Source organism: Coregonus lavaretus, assembly GCF_964263955.1.
Source record: "Coregonus lavaretus genome assembly, chromosome: 21".
NCBI lineage: Eukaryota > Metazoa > Chordata > Actinopteri > Salmoniformes > Salmonidae > Coregonus > Coregonus lavaretus.
The window spans coordinates 33,041,727-33,060,682 of record NC_140008.1 but is presented as its reverse complement, the minus strand read 5'-3'; the positions used below and the strand labels follow the sequence as shown (position 1 = coordinate 33,060,682).

Genomic DNA, 18,956 nt, shown 5'->3' with positions numbered 1-18,956 from the left:
TTCCGAACATAGAATGAAATGTTCCCTCATTCAGTCCGAACCTAATGTCTCTCATTGCAGATCTTGTAGGCCTAAGTTGAACGGTCATATTGGGAAATAAATGCTTAAGCCTGTTGTGTTTATCTCTTTAGGTTGCTGGAGACGGACAGTAAGTCCCTCCGCTCTGTTAACGGATCCAGACGTAACAGCGTCTCCAGCCTCGTGTCCAGCTCCTCAGCTTCCTCCAACCTGTCTCACCTGGAGGAGGACTCCTGGATCCTCTGGGGACGCATAGTCAATGAGTGGGAGGAGGTCCGCAAGAAGAAGGAGAAGCAGCTCAAGGTGAGACACTACTAGGCTATAGGTTCCTCTGGAAGAGTTAGACAACACTTTCGACCTGGGGAAACTGGTCCCAAATGGCTCCCTCCGCCTTTCCCTTGGCCTTAACCCTGGCTTTCAGTAAGGTGGAGGCAATATGGTGAAAGGTCCCCATGACACAGGTGACCAACAGTTGTCTCTGAGCCTATGTATACTTCGGACTAACTGCTAACCTTGTGCGTTAGTCGTACCATAATGCAATCCTGTTACTGTTTATAAGACTGTGAAGGCTAGCTAGCAACAAGTAACTAACACAAATATTTGTAATCAATGAAGTTAGTCGACCTAGCCCGCACTGTACAACAGCTTCTATGTTTCATGTTGTAGATCCTTTATTGTTCAGGACTAATTCCAAAGGCCAGCTACGTCCCTCAGTGACCCCTACTGTGGTTGTGTTGTCCTTGAACTTACGGTGTCAGTTCTGGTCTAGTTTTTGTCCTCAGTGCTCCCTGCAAACTGATAGTGTATAGTGCCCCTCTCTGGTCGCACAGGGGGAACTCCATTCAGATGTCAATGAAATGTCTCTTTTTATTGTCAATCTGAATTAATGATACATCAGGTTTGGAGTCCTTTTATGCATCAGGTTTGGGGTGTATAAGTAGCCTTGCATCGATACTGTTTGTGCTGAAGCCATATCTATTATTCTATAGTTGCTATAGCAGTGTTTTCCACTAGCGCCGGCTGTCGGCTATACAGACGATTTACAGAGACATTTTCATACGGGCACTTTTTCCACTTCAATTAACTAGGCTATTTTTCAATTCGCTAGTCAGAAAGAAAGTCTGCAGAGCCCTCTCCCGCATCTTCTAGCAATCTATTGATAGGACGGGCGCCTGTCAGTCACAAAGTGAGCGATGACAGGGAAACACTGCTGGTTTGACAGTCTGCTGTCGATCCCGCCTTTCGGTACCTGGGTGTGTGTGTTGTGGTTGCAGTCGAATTTCTACACTGAGGGAGAGAGCATGAAATTGAAGACTACACGTAAATTACATGCTATTTGTATTTGAGCGATATGATTGGCCATTCATTCAAGCACCATCATTCTCCCGTGAGTCACTTCTCAAGCAGTACATGAGTTGATGCCTTCACACGCGAGCTGTCCAGAGCAAAAACAAGTGGCCATCAATCTACTCGCTGAGCTTATTTATTTTAGGGAAAGTGATTTACAAAAGTAAACCTTCAATAGTGAACATACAATAAATATGCTGCCTGCTGTTGATAGTCTGCTAAAGAAAGCTGCAAAAATACACCTAGCATTAGTCTTGGCTAGCCAACTGTAGCCATGTCTATCGCTTTTGAAGCGTTTTTCTTAAAGGGGCTTCTCAAAATGACATACTTTAATGCAACTAATACAATACAATTCTAAAGAATAGAGTAATGACTTGCATTGCTAAATTATATTACACAGCTTTTTAATACATATCATAATAACCAAATGTAGCCTATTAACAGCTGAATATAGAGAGAAAGCATGCCAACCTATAGGTCTCGCATGACCCCAATGCATTTAAGAACTGCACCATGTCCGGGCCAGTAGAAATTCTGTTCGGCCCAGTAGATCTTTGGCCAACTGGCCTGACAGGGCCAGTGAGGGGGAAAAAAAGTGAATTTGATCAGTTATTTGCTGGTTGAAAATACAATCTTGCATTAGACTGTACCAAAGGCCACCAAAATAGAGCTTGTTCAGTAAAAGATATCTTAATATTCCCGCCTGCCTGGGGGAGCCTGGCTGGCTACTTTTTCTATTTGGCTGGCTACTCCATGTTCTTGTTGAAAACACTGGCTATAGTACAGTGCGTTCAGAAAGTATTCAGACCCCTTGACTTTTTCCACATTTTGTTACGTTACAGCCTTATTCTAAAACTGATGAAATCGTTTTTTTCCTCGTCAATCTACACACAATACCCCATAATGACAAAGCAAAAACAGGTTTTTAGAAAATTTTGCAAATGTATTAAAAATAAAACAAGTAATCAAATTTACATTAGTATTCAGACCCTTTACTCAATACTTTGTTGAAGCGCCTTTGGCAGCGATTTCAGCCGTCTGGCCACTACCATAAATTCCTGATTTGGTGGAGTGCTGCAGAGATGGTTGTCCTTCTGGAAGGTTCTCCCATCTCCACAGAGGAACTCTGGAGCTCTGTCAGAGTGACCATCGGGTTCTTGGTCACCTCCCTGACCAAGGCCCTTCTCCCCCGATTGCTCACTTTGGCCGGGCGGCAAGCTCTAGGAAGAGTCTTAATGGTTCCTAACTTCTTCCATTTAAGAATGATGGAGGCCACTGTGTTCTTGGGGACCTTCAATGCTGCAGAAATGTTTTGTACCCTTCTCCAGATCTGTGCCTCGACACAATCCTGTATCGGAGCTCTACGGACAATTCCTTCGACCTCATGGCTTGTTTTTGCTCTGACATGCACTGTCAACTGTGGGACCTTATATAGACCGGTGTGTGCCTTTCCAAATCATGTCCAATCAATTGAATTTACCATGGGTGGACTCCAAGTTGTAGAAACATCTCAAGGATGATCAATGGAAATAGGATGCACCTGAGTTCAATTTCGAATCTCATAGCAAAGGGTATGAATACTTATGCAAATAAGTATTTCTGTTTTATTTTTAATACATTTGCAAAAAAAATCTAAACCTGTTTTCGCTTTTCATTATGGGGTATTGTGTGTAGATTTAAGGAAAAATCAAATTTTGAATAAGGCTGTAACGTAACAATTTGGAAAAAGGGAAGGGGTCTGAATACTTTCTGAATGCGCTGTATCTGCCATATGGGGCTAGTGTAGAAGTGGTAGAGAATCCTCAAAAGTCATACAGTGCCTTGCAAAAGTATTCATTCCCCTTGGCGTTTTTCCTATTTTGTTGCATTACAACCTCTAATTTAAATGGATTTTTATTGGGATTTCATGTAATGGACATACACAAAATAGTCCAAATTGGTGAAGTGAAATGAAAAAAAAACTTGTTTAACAAAATTCTAAAATATAAATAATGGAAAAGTGGTGCGTGCATATGTATTCACCCCCTTTGCTATGAAGCCCCTAAATAAGATCTGGTGCAACCAATTACCTTCAGACATAATTAGTTCGATTGCACACAGGTGGACTTTATTTAAGTGTCACATGATCTCAGTGTGTGTGTATATATACGTGTGTGTGTGTGTGTGTGTGTGTGTGTGTGTATATGTGTGTGTGTGTGTGTGTGTGTGTGTATATATATATATATACACACACACACACACACACACACACACACACACAGTGCTATGAAAAAGTATTTGCCCCCTTTCTAATTTTCTCTACTTTTGCATATTTGTGATACTGAATGTTATCAGATCTTCAACCAAAACCTAATATTAGATAAAGGGAACATAAGTGAACAAATAACACAACAATTACAAATTTATTTCATAAACAAAGTTATGCAACACCCTATTCCCCTGTGTGAAAAAGTAATTGCCCCCTTACACTCAATAACTGGTTGTGCCACCTTTAGCTGCAATGACTCCAACCAAATGCTTCCTGTAGTTGTTGATCAGTCTCTCACGTCGCTGTGGAGGAATTTTGGCCCACTCTTCCATGCAGAACTGCTTTAACTCAGTGACGTGTGGGTTTTCAAGCATGAACTGCTCGTTTCAAGTCCTGCCACAACATCTCAATTGGGATTAGGTCTGGACTTTGACTAGGCCATTCCAAAACTTCCAATTTGTTGCTTTTTAGCTATTTTCATGTAGACTTGCTTGTGTGTTTTGGATCATTGTCTTGCTGCATGACTCAGCTGCGCTTCAGCTCACAGAAGGATGGTCTGACATTCTCCTGTAGAATTCTCTGATACAGAGCAGAATTCATGGTTCCTTCTATTAAGGCAAGTCGTCCAGGTCCTGAGGCAGCAAAGCATCCCCAAACCATCACACCACCACCACCATGCTTGACCTTTGGTATGATGTTCTTACTGTGGAATGCAGAGTTTGGTTTTCACCAGGCATTACTGGAACCGTGTCATCCAAAAAGTTATACTTTTGAATCATCTGTCCATAGAAAGTTCTTCCAAGAGTCTTGATGATCATCCAGGTGCTTTTTGGCAAACTTGAGTCAATTTTTTGGACGAGATGGGTCCCATTATGCCTGGTGAAAACCAAACATTGCATTCCACAGTAAGAACATCATGCTTGGTTGAAGATCTGATAACATTCAGTGTCACAAATATGCAAAAGTAGAGAATATTAATACTTTTTCATAGCACTGTATATATACACCTGTTCTGAAAGGCCCCAGAGTCTGCAACACCACTAAGCAAGGGGCACCACCAAGCAAGCGGCACCATGAAGACCAAGGAGCTCTCCAAACAGCTCAGGGTCAAAGTTGTGGAGAAGTACAGATCAGGGTTGGGTTATAAAAAAATATCACAAACTTTAAACATCCCACGGAGCACCATTAACTCCATTATTAAAAAATGGAAAGAATATGGCACCACAACAAATCTGCTAAGAGAGGGCCACCCACCAAAACTCACAGACCAGGCAAGGAGGGCATTAGCCAGAGAGGCAACAAAGAGACCAAAAATAACCCTGAAGGAGCCGCAAAGCTCCACAGCAGAGATTGGAGTATCTGTCCATAGGACCACTTTAAGCCGTACACTCCACAGAGCTGGGCTTTACGGAGAGTGGCCAGAAAAAAGCCATTGCTTAAAGAAAAAAATAAGTAAATGTGTTTGGTGTTTGCCAAAAGGCATATATGTGGGAGACTCCCCAAACATATGGAAGAAGGTACTCTGGTCAGATGAGACTAAAATGGAGCTGTTTGGCCATCAAGGAAAACGCTATGTCTGGCGTAAACCCAACACCTCTCATCACCCCGAGAACACCATCCCCACAGTGAAGCATGGTGGTGGCAGCATCATGCTGTGGGGATGTTTTTCATCGGCAGGGACTGGGAAACTGGTCAGAATTGAAGGAATGATGGATGGCGCCAAATAAAGGGAAATTCTTGAGGGAAACCTGTTTCAGTCTTCCAGAGATTTGAGACTGGGACGGAGGTTCACCTTCCAGCAGGGAAACATTTACATGTCTTGGAATGGCCTAGTCAAAGCCCAGACCTCAATCCAATTGAGAATATGTGGTATGACTTAAAGATTGCTGTACACCAGCGGAACCCATCCAACTTGAAGGAGCTGGAGCAGTTTTGCCTTGAATGGCCAAAAATCCCAGTGGCTAGCTGTGCCAAGCTTATAGAGACATACCCCAAGAGACTTGCAGCTGTAATTGCTGCAAAAGGTGGCTCTACAAAGTATAGACTTTGGGGAGGTGAATAGTTATGCATGCTCAAGTTTTCAGTTTTTTGTTTGTTTCACCCCAAAAAATATTTTGCATCTTCAAAGTGGTATAGGCATGTTGTGTAAAATCAAATGATACAAACCCCCCAAAAATCCATTTTCATTCCAGGTTGTAAGGCAAGAAAATAGGAACAATTTCAAGGGGGGGTGAATACTTTCGCAAGCCGCTGTAACAGGGCCTTAGCTACATGACTCTGGTATTTCACAATTTCCAGAGAAGAGGCCTTAGCTACATCACCTCCATGTGACCAGACAGTTGCAAGACAGCTTCTAACTCCTATTAATCATCACATTGAGCTCTTCAACAAAGAGAATGCTCAACTGACATTTGCTTTTTCCTCTGTTGGTGTAGTTGTGTGTGTTTTAATTGCAAGGCAGGAGGAAAACTGAGCATTCTACTGTTCTTTTGTATCAGCAAAACGGATATTCTCAATTTGTGACCGACCACCTCTTTTCAGTCTTATGTTGCAAAATTTGAAATGTTTTTATTTATTTATTTTTTACATTGGATAAAAGTACAAACTCAGAGCTACAAAATGGCATATCATACACTGCAGTTGAGGAGCATTGGGAAAGTAATTCTGGTTTGAAAGTTGATAAACTTGTAACCCCGCTTTTGAGAAAATGGCGCTTCAATGTTTTGATACACCTACTGCAGAGCTCTTCTTTGTCTACACCCATTCAGCATCATTCACACCGTCTTAAGCCCAACCATCTCTTTTAAGGATTCACATGAGGCCATGTGCTAAACAGAGTGAGTAAGGTAGTGTAGTTTCATGAAATACAATAGATGGCTGTAATCACACCCAGACACACCTGATTAACTTGATGGGTCATGTAATCATCTGGCGAAGTGGAGTCTTTTGTTTAGACATGTAGATAGTTGGCTAGCTAGCTAAACAATGAACCATAATCCCAACCCATACAGTACTAGAAATAGAAACAGATTGTCATAGCTAGCCACCATGCATGAAATGCTGTAGTATGAATCTGCAGGTAGCTAAAGCTAACCAACCAGGTTTAATGTTAGCTAGCTAACATTAGGCTATAAGTAGCAATGCAAAGGTTTTTCTGAGATGCAAATAATATTACTACACAGATCATACACGTAACGTTAGCTAGTAAGTCAGCCAGCTAACATTAGCTAGCTAGCAAACAGTACGCTTTAACTTGCAATGAAAATGACTTTCTGCTAAATTCAGTTCTCCATTGCTACTATATCTTTCAAAAATGCTGCGGTAGCAAGGATTATCTACACATACTGAGCAGCTCATGTTATAAACTGCAGCATGGCTTCAATCCGAACTCATCTACATGGCAGATCAATCCGAACTCATCTCTCGGCATCGGCATATCCAGCCCATCCATTATCTCAGCCAATCATGGCTAGCGGGAAGGATCCTGTCTTTTTCCGTGGCTAAACCAACTAGGCTCGTAATTTAACGGTTTTATTTGTATTTACAGATGGCATACAAGTTTGTTATTAAGGCACATGAAAGTTCACATGTTCCAGAAGGCATTTCTGCAGAAATATGCATTTTATTAAAAATAAGTTTAAAAACTTCAAATGCCTCTCCTGTGAAGTAGGGTCTTGCGACATGTGCCTAGCTTCCTGAAATAGGTTCACATTTTAACCTAGTAGTGATGTATTCCTCATGTATTCAATGCATCATATTACCCCTGGACCTGATTTCCAAGAGTGCTCCAGACAATGACACAAATGGTACCCTATGCCCTACATAGTGCACTACTTTTGACCAGAGCTCTATGGGCTGTGGTCAAAAGTAGTGCACTAGTTAGGGAATAGGGTGCCATTTGGGACAGAGTGCTGAGTGAACACCAACCAGAGTCAGAGGAGCTTGCACCGTAATGTAGTGACAGGCTGAGTAATGGGAGGTGGTAGTTTTCCAAACGTATTCACAGCTGTATGCGTTATTCATGAGTTTCCTCTTGCATGTGTGTGTGAGAGTATCATCCAGTGGAGGGAGTGTGTCAGGGTTTCCGTTAGGAAAATGTGGCACCGGAAATTTGACCGACAGCATTTTAATTTACCGGACATTTGAGAAATCTACCGGACCCATATGCATTGGGTGCGTAACCTGATTAGGGCGTCCACCCACGGTGCTCAGAATGACAGAAATCACATTTAGATTATGGCCATTCAAATTAAGAACATGCAATTTGAGGATGCAACGATGTGCGGTCCTTCTTACAGAATTCTGATGTGCACTTTGAAGCTGTTAGAATAACTGTCCACATTTCCTTCTCCGCCGCCAACAAGACGAGTAACTTACAGCAAAATCACTAGCCTATGTCAATCTACTATCCCCCATAGTAGAAAAGTTTACATAATCTATTGGTCAGCTTGTTAAGAAATAAATAGTCTATTCCAAACAGACTCCAGGACAGTTGTGGGACGTTAGATCCCAAATTCATGAGGGGAGATCTAATATGCAGCAACTAGCAGGAGTTTCTAATATGAATAAGATTGTGCCTTTTGGCTACTGGACAATGAAAGAAAGGTTATTTAAAATAATTGCCTCCACAGATATGGTCTAGATTTTGTCAAGGCTACTTTGAAGCAAGGTAAGACATGCCTCATATGTAGTAAAATGTTCAGGTTTCAAACAATTAAGTATATGTTTTCAAAATACGTACTGCCTCCAGCTCATTGCAAAGTGGTGTGTGATGTGCTGAGAAGCCTGCCTTCCGTTGCCTCTGCATTTGCTGTTTGATATGCTGTAGCAACAGCTCTTGCGCTGTTTGACAGATTTTCCACTCAAAGGCTCTGTAACTGTATGCTGTAGGCATGTGATAAATAAAACACATAAGAAATATACTTTAGTCTACACTCGCATCAATTTAATTCCACTAAATTATGCAGATTAACCTATAGACCGATAAGCATGACCAGTCAAATGTATATACATCAATGAATAAGCTAAAAAGCATTATTTTGCAATATAATTTTTTCTTCTCCCAGTCAATTGGCCGGTACCAATTTTTTTAATGGCCAAAAGCCGGCTATTACCAGCTAATGGAAACCCTTGTGTGTGTGTGTGTGTGTGTGTAAGTGTAATGCAGTGGTGAGATAGGGAAACGGAATGCAGAAGTCGAATGAATGAGCTGAGAGCCACAAAGTAGGCTACATATTTTCCTTCTAGGAACGTACAGTAGGCTTACTGTAAGAGTGTATTGTTTCCTTTACAAGGCTGGGACTGTCTAGGATGACCTCAGAGAAAGGGAGAGAGATCCCCTGACCACACACAGACACGCACTCTCACGCTAACAAGCAACACAAGCCAGTGTTCCCTGTCTGCAGAGGAAAGGTCTCAATCAAGTCACATCAGCAGTAATTTGCAAGAACAACATTTCACTCTGCACAAGGCCTTGCTGACTAGATTATATTTAGTGGTGGAAAATTGTATTATGATGACTGGGGTACATGCTGTGCTGTGAAGAAAAACACATTGGAGCATAGCAGCACACAGAGAGACACATGATTTAGTTTATTCTGAACACCATCATAAGATGTTTCATTCTATGTGGATACCAGTATATTCCTTTGTATATACAGTGGGGGAAAAAAGTATTTAGTCAGCCACCAATTGTGCAAGTTCTCCCACTTAAAAAGATGAGAGAGGCCTGTAATTTTCATCATAGGTACATGTCAACTATGTCAGACAAATTGAGGGAAAAAAATCCAGAAAATCACATTGTAGGATTTTGAATGAATTTATTTGCAAATTATGGTGGAAAATAAGTATTTGGTCACCTACAAACAAGCAAGATTTCTGGCTCTCACAGACCTGTAACTTCTTCTTTAAGAGGCTCCTCTGTCCTCCACTCGTTACCTGTATTAATGGCACCTGTTTGAACTTGTTATCAGTATAAAAGACACCTGTCCACAACCTCAAACAGTCACACTCCAAACTCCACTATGGCCAAGACCAAAGAGCTGTCAAAGGACACCAGAAACAAAATTGTAGACCTGCACCAGGCTGGGAAGACTGAATCTGCAATAGGTAAGCAGCTTGGTTTGAAGAAATCAACTGTGGGAGCAATTATTAGGAAATGGAAGACATACAAGACCACTGATAATCTCCCTCGATCTGGGGCTCCACGCAAGATCTCACCCTGTGGGGTCAAAATGATCACAAGAACGGTGAGCAAAAATCCCAGAACCACACGGGGGGACCTAGTGAATGACCTGCAGAGAGCTGGGACCAAAGTAACAAAGCCTACCATCAGTAACACACTACGCCGCTAGGGACTCAAATCCTGCAGTGCCAGACGTGTCCCCCTGCTTAAGCCAGTACATGTCCAGGCCCGTCTGAAGTTTGCTAGAGTGCATTTGGATGATCCAGAAGAGGATTGGGAGAATGTCATATGGTCAGATGAAACCAAAATATAACTTTTTGGTAAAAACTCAACTCGTCGTGTTTGGAGGACAAAGAATGCTGAGTTCCATCCAAAGAACACCATACCTACTGTGAAGCATGGGGGTGGAAACATCATGCTTTGGGGCTGTTTTTCTGCAAAGGGACCAGGACGACTGATCCGTGTAAAGGAAAGAATGAATGGGGCCATGTATCGTGAGATTTTGAGTGAAAACCTCCTTCCATCAGCAAGGGCATTGAAGATGAAACATGGCTGGGTCTTTCAGCATGACAATGATCCCAAACACACCGCCCGGGCAACGAAGGAGTGGCTTCATAAGAAGCATTTCAAGGTCCTGGAGTCGCCTAGCCAGTCTCCAGATCTCAACCCCATAGAAAATCTTTGGAGGGAGTTGAATGTCCGTGTTGCCCAGCGACAGCCCCAAAACATCACTGCTCTAGAGGAGATCTGCATGGAGGAATGGGCCAAAATACCAGCAACAGTGTGTGAAAACCTTGTGAAGACTTACAGAAAACGTTTGACCTGTGTCATTGCCAACAAAGGGTATATAACAAAGTATTGAGAAACTTTTGTTATTGACCAAATACTTATTTTCCACCATAATTTGCAAATAAATTCATTAAAAATCCTACAATGTGATTTTCTGGATTTTATTTTCTCATTTTGTCTGTCATAGTTGACGTGTACCTATTATGAAAATTACAGGCCTCTCTCATCTTTTTAAGTGGGAGAACTTGCACAATTGGTGGCTGAATAAATACTTTTTTCCCCCACTGTTAACACATTCAGAAAACAAGGCCTACATGTTTTCCTTCAAAGGCTGTTCTCGTGTTACGTTAATGATTAGAGAAAGTTCTGCAAAATCATTAATATACATTGAAAGTGATCTATGGACAAGGTCGGATAAACTGCAAACCACACTTTGGTTTAGTTACTGCCACCAATTGGTAATATTAGCATTTTCAATAAAGTCAATACTGATTATATTTTTCTTCTCCCCAACAGGATCTGGTCAGAAAAGGGATCCCCCACCACTTCCGGGCGATAGTATGGCAGTTGCTATGCAATGCCCAGAACATGCCTATCAAAGACCAGTACTCTGAGCTGCTGAAGATGGTATCACCCTGCGAGAAGCTGATTCGCCGGGACATCGCCCGGACCTATCCTGAGCATGAGTTCTTTAAGGAGGACAGCTTGGGACAGGAAGTACTCTTCAATGTCATGAAGGTGAATGCTTTATAGGTTTGCAACAAAAAATATATATATATATCCCGGTTGGAGAATCAAAAGGGAGTAAACTGCGAGGGAATCCTCTAACCTGGAACTCTTCAACTGGGATTAAAAAAATACGAATTTGGAAAAAGTGACCAGAATTTTGCAACCCTAGTGTTTTGTTTCAAACCTATACCCGCAACAGATTGCTTTAGTGTTGTCTGGAATTGGTTTAGCGGTTAGCTCCGCCGCCTTCAGCACATACACTGAGGATACCAAACATTAGGAATGCCTTTCTAATATTAAGTTGCACTCCCCCTCCCCCCACCTACCTTTTGCCTCAGACCTGCCTCAATTCATCAGGGGCATTGTCTCTACAAGTTTTCGGAAGCGTTCCACAGGGATGCTGGTCCTTGTTGACTCCAATGCTTCCCACAGTTGTCAAGTTGGCTGGATTTCCTTTAGGTGGTGGACCATTCTTGATACAGACGGGAAACTGTTGAGCGTAAAAAACCCAGCAGCGTTGCAGTTCTTGACCCCCCCCCCTTTGTCTTGCCCATTCACCCTCTGAATGGCACACATACACAATCCATGTCGCTTAAAAATCCTTCTTTAACCTGTCTCCTCCTCATCTACACTGATTTGAAGTGGATTCAACACATTACATCAATAATGGGTCATAGCTTTCACCTGGATTCACCTGGTCATGGAAAGAGCAAGTGTTCTTAATGTTTTGTATACTCAGTGTATAGTATTCATAACTGGAATGAACCCTGGACCATCGTTCGACAAATCTTTCCTATCTTTCCTGTCTGTCTCCTACTATCTGTCCTATTAGCCTGGTCCCAGATCTGTTTGTGCTCTTGGCAGGATAGCACAAACAGACTGGCACTCAGCCAACTGTCCTGTCAATAGAAGATGAAGAAGAACATTGCATTATTCTCCCAGCACTGCTTTTATTCTTCTCATGACCCAGAGGCAGAATTGTTCAAGAAAAGCGGTTTCTCAATACAATGGAGTAGTAAGTAATTCAGTAGGTGCTTCGTGCTGAATTGCTTGAATACAGGGCAGAAAGTGTTGAGTCCACAGTTACACCTTGACCCTGGAAAACCTTAGGTGGGCAGTTTCTCATATAGACCCAGGCTTGCATTTTGGTCAAAAGGAGTGCACTATGTAGGGTGTAGGGTGCCATTTGGGAATTGGGATGCAGACACAGAGTGCTTAGCTCTCTTCTCATGACCATGGCTGATCTGAGGTCACTTCCTGTTGTTGTTGCAGGCCTACTCTCTGGTGGACCGGGAGGTCGGTTACTGTCAGGGAAGTGCTTTCATCGTCGGACTGCTGCTCATGCAGGTAATAATGATCCTAAGACACACACATGCTGTGTTATGGTCACATGCAACCTGCCACTACACACATCAACAAAGAATCATTAGATTGACCAGAGTGTTTTTAATGTGATGTGTGATTTGCACCAGACTGTCACTGGTCAATTGTGTGGTGGTGATTAACCTGTATTATGATATGTATGATTTTGTATTGTGTGAAATGTGTATTTTATGTATATGAGGAAGACATTTTTTTGTAAGAAAGGTTTAATTAAGTTGTGATGTCTCTTAAAGGCTGGTTTACCAGACACAGATTAAGCCTAGTCCCGGACTAAAACACATTCTCAATGAAAAATCTCCATTGAAGATATATTTTAGTCCAGGACTAGGCTTAATCTCTCTCTCTGTGTGTGTGTGGTCTAGATGGTGTATGAGGAGGTCTTTTGTTGAAGGTTTAAGGAAACTGTTTGATGATCTTTGTGTTTGTTTGGTATGTGTCACCCTCACCAGATGCCCGAGGAGGAGGCGTTCTGTGTGTTCGTGAAGCTGATGCAGGACTACAGACTGAGAGAACTGTTCAAACCCAGTATGGCTGAGCTGGGACTCTGCATGTACCAGTTTGAGTTTATGATCCAGGTAAGACCTGATATGGGTTCGGTACATGAATGAATGAATGACAAACCTTTTACAGAGCAATATTGATGCACAGCAGCACGTTCCAAGACTCCTTAGAATGTTGATTTAGTATGACAATATGAATAAAAATGATATATTTAATAATTTAGCAGACACTCTTATCCAGAGTCTTACAATTAGTCAATGTGACATCTTTATTTAGGATTATATATTTTATTATATTCATGTCTCCCTCTATCTCCGACACACCGTGCCACCCCCTCCTTTAGGAACTTCTCCCAGACCTCCATATCCACTTCCAGGCCCAAAGTTTCCACACCTCTATGTACGCCTCCTCCTGGTTCCTCACCATCTTCCTCACCTCCTTCCCTCTCCCTGTTGCTACTAGGATCTTTGACATCTTCATGTTAGAGGTGAGTCCGGTTAAAGGTGCAATCCCCATCCCCCAACTGTATGCCAAAACAGGCGGCAGGGCTGCCATATTGCTGATAAACTAATCCCAGATTGTAGCTTTAAAGAACGTCTGATTTACTCATGTTTGACAATCTACTTCTAGTCAAGTGAGTCCAGAATAGTTTTTATTACAGCCAACACAAGGGTCTGTGAGGAAATGCAAGCAATTGGCGCCCACTGGTGGCCTTGGCATAAAGGACACATTGGAATATCTTGTGGACTAAACTTCAATTTCACCTTGGTAACGCAGTGTTCTGTGCGGTACTAGATAATGTAATGTTATGATAATGTAATGCTATGATAATGTAATGATAATGTAATGCTTGTCTCAGGGTCTGGAGATAGTGTTCCGTGTGGGGCTGGCCATCCTACAGATGAACCAGGTAGAACTCGAACAGCTAGACATGGAGGGAATGTTACAGGTATGACTGAGCAGCCATAACCATTGGCATTAGAACCCTGTCTGAGTTAATGCACACAATGATCCATTCAATTCAAACTTTTTTCATCCAAGAGGGGCAATTATTGCCGGCAGGCATAAGATACATAGTCTGGTCCCAGATCAGTTTGTTCTGTTTGTGACAATGACCGTAGGCGTTGGCAAGACTGCACAAACTGATCTTGGACCAGGCTATAGGATACAGATTGAAAGACATTAAACCTACACTTGAAGTTGTGTGAGCATATCTGTCTCATACTCACCCAATCGTTACGTCTCTCCCTGCTGTGCTGTAGCACTTTCAGAGGGTCATCCCCCACCAGCTGGAAAGTGGACCAGACAAGGTCATCCTCGCTGCTTATAACGTCAAGTACAACGCCAAGAAGATGAAGAAGTGAGTAGTACGCTTCTGCTCGCTCTTTGGGCTCTAGGCCTGGTTACGGTAAAAGCACGTCTGTGACTGCAGATGTAATTGATTGATATGTTCCTTGAGCTGTCATGGCAACAGTAGTTCCAGAGGGATGGAGATAGGTGCTAGCTGCAAGTACACGTGGTGCCAGTGTGCTGTAATGATGCTGTATGACTCCTGTTTTCAGGTTAGAAAAGGAGTACACTACAATCAAAACTAAGGAGATGGAGGAGCAGGTGGAGATTAAGGTGAGTGGTGGAGCAGTAGGCTGAAACATGTTTTAGACTTACCAGGATATCAGTCAAGGCAGTAGTATAGTTCACTCTTATAGACATCAGTACAGGTCAATTTGATCACTATTAGCAGTTGATCACTATAACCGCACTCCATAAACTGAGTTCACTGTACTTAAAACCCCAGGTATGTATGATATTTGGAATAATTATATTTTATTTGTGTTCTGTGTCCTTGTGTTGCAGAGGTTGCGCACAGAGAACAGACTGCTGAAACAGAGGATAGACACACTGGAGAAAGTGAGTGAAACGAAGGAGGTGGGGGAGGGTGGTAAACAGGTTGAACCATGGCTCTCCTTGCCATCCTATCTCATGACACCAGTCATAATGATAAGCCATATTATAACAGTGAACCCTTTGTCAGGGCCATTCACACAACAAGACCGTAACCCCGACATACATTAACCCATCAAGTGCTTGTTCATGCATCATGCGTCTGTCGTTGGTCACTAAAGACACATGGGTCTTGTTGTTGCTAACTGGGCTGCGCTGGTGTGGTCTGTCTGTCCAATTTACAAGACAACACTAGAATTCTCACTCACTGACAGAGTGTATATCTCATTGGATAAAAGGATCCTAGTTCGCTTTGGAATGCAAGTCTTACATTTAGATGCATGTCTCAGTCTTGATCCACACTCAGGATCAGGTAAAATTAAGATCACTTTATTGGTCGATTGCACACAAGGTCCAACCAAATATTGACTTTGCTTTTAACCCAACCCCTCCGAATGAAACATGCATACACATACAGGTTTTTGGAGAGGTGCGGGGGGTTGCCACACTGGACACCCAGGGAGCTGTTTGTGTGGGGTGTTAAGTGCCTTGCTCAAGGGCACAATGGCAGGCAATGGCATCTAGGATTTGATACCAGCAACCCTCCTGTTGCCAGCTCACTTCACGTCAGACCCTCTGAGACTGGAGCTGGCTGTGGAGCTCTAAAAGGCTACATTCAGTGATGGCTGTTCACTTCTGAGATGATGCAGAGCAGCACTGCATGCCAGAGTGCGCGGCTGCCATTGTTGTGCATGTTGTTGGGATCCTCCGCTGTTTGTGTCTGAGCACAAATATACAGGCACTGCCAGGCCTGGTCAGAGTACCAGGACACCATGCATGAGGACTGCCTGAGTGTCTGTCCCAAACAACCAGGCTCTGTCTAGAGGCATAACCACTCACTCACTCATATCACAGTATCGTTTCAAATCCAGTCGAAGACTACAACTTCTCATACCCAAAATATTAACTGGAATTGCTCAAAAGCTTCTAAAGCGTAACCAGGCGGCACTTAAGAACCTAAAAAAGCATGGCTACATCTAAAAAAAACCCTGCTGTTTATAGCTATCTTCTAAGTCTTATTTTCCTCTTGGCCCTGTTTAACCCTCGTCTTCTGCTTTGCCTGTCTGAAACTCATCACGTGTTGTCTGTCACCCTCACCACATCATTCTCACTTTGTCACCACTTTACCCCCACAACCTTATCACCACACCTCAAGACCATGTTCCTTTTCTACCTCCCATACTTGTAAAATAACTTGGACACTATGGGGCATTTGCTAACTTTTCCCGTTGACATCAATGCATGGTTAAGTGACTTATGTCGAAGTTAGGATTCACCTAGAACATTGTAATTGGTTGCCAAAACAACGGAGGAAAGAAAATGAACATTGAGTTTCTCTTTATAAAAACCAAATCAAGTGTTTGTCCGTTTGTTTTCTATTATAACTGAGTTCTTTGGTCTCTCTTTCTCTGTGCTTTCTCTCTCGTGGATATTTCTGTTTTGTAGGAAAGTGCTTCCTTGGCAGATAGATTGATCCAGGTATAAACTTCATTTTCTCCTCCACTATCCCCTCTCATCCCTCTTACATTACACTTTCCCATCTCAAATGTCTTAATCTCAATGTAGCGTTGCATGCTCATGATTTGACCTTTAAATGATAGCACAATAAATGTCAATTAAAAAAATATATATATATATTAATGTAAAATAAGGATATCGAAATCAGATCGCTTTGGTGAAAACCTAGGATTCAAGAAGTGCATGTAATCACCCATAACAGCATGCCTAAGTATCTTGAAACATGCCAAAAGAAAATGCTTAGAGCGTATCAGTCAGAGTCCACCAATGAGACTCAATCAAAAACCTTTGCACGAGAAAAAACAGCATGCGTTTCAAAATTAAAAACTCCCAATCCTGTTTTATTTATATAATCTTTGATTTGCCCATCCCTTCCGTCCATCCCACCCCCGTGGTGCTCCCTGCTCACCCCAACCTCGGTTGGTTATGTCCTAAAGGGACAAGTGACACGCGCCCAGGAGGCAGAGGAGACCTACCTGGTCATGCGGGAGCTGGCCACGGTCAGGCAGCAGAGCGAAGAGGCCACAGCTCAGCTGGAGCTGGCACAGAGCACCATCAGGGAGCTCCAGCAGAGACCACTATTGGTAAGGAGTAGCACAGTGCTCAAGTTCCTGAATGGCTCAGTTGGTTTAGTGTGACGATGACAATTCCAGGGATGTATGCACTCACTGTACTGTAAACCGCTTTGGATTAAAGCGCCTGCTAGGTGGCACATATTACAGTGCCACCTCTGGGAGGGATGATCACCAGCCCAGGCCTGGTCAACCCTCCATCCATCAGGCTAGGATCAGTGGTCTGGTCTCTACGACAGGAACCATATTTGACTCAGGGGCAGGATATTGGGATTGTTGAAATGTCTCCTGATGTGGGGTGACTATTTTGGCTTGTTGATGTTCACTATTTAATGGGAAGATTTCTTATAAATGTCAGATAATCATGAGATTTGAATAACATTGCAGCTTTTGTTATAGCATTGGATGCATGGGCAGTGACTGAATACAGAGTTTATTCTGTCCACGTTCATGTCTTGAGGACTAGCCATGTTAGACAGTGCCTTCGGAAAGTATTCAGACCCCTTGACTTGTTTCACATTTTGGTAGTTTACGGCCTTATTCTAAAATGTATTAAAATGTTTTTTTCCACTCATCAATCTACACCCAATACCCCATAATGACAACGCAAAAACAGGATTTTATAACTTTTTGCTCATTTCTATTTAAAAAAATACGGAAATATCACAGTCACATAGGTATTCAGACACTTTACTCAGTACTTTCTTGAAGCACCTTAGGCAGCGATTACAGCCTCGAGTCTTCTTGGGTATGACGCTACAAGCTTGGCACAGCTGTATTTGGGGAGTTTCTCCAATTCTTCTCTGCAGAGCCTCTTAAACTCTGTCAGGTTGGATGGGGAGCGTTGCTGCACAGCTATTTTCAGGTCTCTCTAGAGATGTTCTATCGGGTTCAAGTCCGGACTCTGGCTGGGCCACTCAAGGACATTAAGAGACTTGTCCCAAAGCCACTCCTGCATTGTCTTGGCTGTGTGCTTAGGGTCATTGTCCTGTTGGAAGATGAACCTTCGCCCCAGTCTGAGGTCCTGAGCACTCTGGAGCAGGTTTTCATCAAGGATCTCTCTGTACTTTGCTCCGTTCATCTTTGCCTCGATCCCGACTAGTCTCCCAGTCCCTGCCACTGAAACACGCCACCACCATACTTCACCGTAGAGATGGTGCCAGGTTTCCTCCAGAAGTGACGCTTGGCATTCACTCCAAAGAGTTCAATCTTGGTTTCATCAGACCAGAGAATCTTGTTTCTCATGGTCTGATAGTCTTTAGGTGCCTTTTGGCAAACTCCAAGCTGTCATATGCCTTTTACTGAGGAGTGGCTTCTGTCTGGCCACTCTACCATAAAGGCCTGATTGGTGGAGTGCTGCAGAGATCGTTGTCGTTCTGGAATGTTCTCCCATCTCCACAGAGGAACTCTAGAGCTCTGTCAGAGTGACCATCAGGTTCTTGGACACCTCTCTGACCAAGGCCCTTCTCCCTCAATTGCTCAGTTTGGTCGGGCGGCCAGCTCTAGGAAGAGTCTTGGTGGTTCCAAACTTCTTCCATTTAAGAATGATGGAGGCCATTGTGTTCTTGGGGACCTTCAATGCTGCAGAAATTTTTCGGTCCCCTTCCCCAGATCTGTGCCTCGACACAATCCTGTCTCGGAGCTCTACGGACAATTCCTTCGACCT

The 18,956-nt window shown here is 42.9% G+C and overlaps 1 protein-coding gene across 4 annotated transcripts in view; it reads left to right on the top strand.

The window, feature by feature from the left end:
- LOC311148922 (ecotropic viral integration site 5 protein homolog) overlaps positions 1 to 18,956 on the top strand; it is a 106,995-nt gene that overhangs the window by 44,227 nt on the left and 43,812 nt on the right. For 3 of the 4 annotated variants that reach the window (XM_084185946.1, XM_084185947.1, XM_084185948.1), the window contains 11 exons: positions 132 to 321; positions 11,103 to 11,324; positions 12,588 to 12,662; positions 13,148 to 13,273; positions 13,543 to 13,686; positions 14,059 to 14,148; positions 14,462 to 14,559; positions 14,762 to 14,822; positions 15,054 to 15,107; positions 16,647 to 16,679; positions 17,156 to 17,302. In XM_084185946.1, the coding sequence (XP_084042072.1) occupies positions 132 to 321; positions 11,103 to 11,324; positions 12,588 to 12,662; positions 13,148 to 13,273; positions 13,543 to 13,686; positions 14,059 to 14,148; positions 14,462 to 14,559; positions 14,762 to 14,822; positions 15,054 to 15,107; positions 16,647 to 16,679; positions 17,156 to 17,302 (1,240 nt within the window). The remainder of the gene's footprint in view (positions 1 to 131; positions 322 to 11,102; positions 11,325 to 12,587; positions 12,663 to 13,147; positions 13,274 to 13,542; positions 13,687 to 14,058; positions 14,149 to 14,461; positions 14,560 to 14,761; positions 14,823 to 15,053; positions 15,108 to 16,646; positions 16,680 to 17,155; positions 17,303 to 18,956) is intronic. The other variant, XM_084185949.1, reaches the window with a different exon arrangement.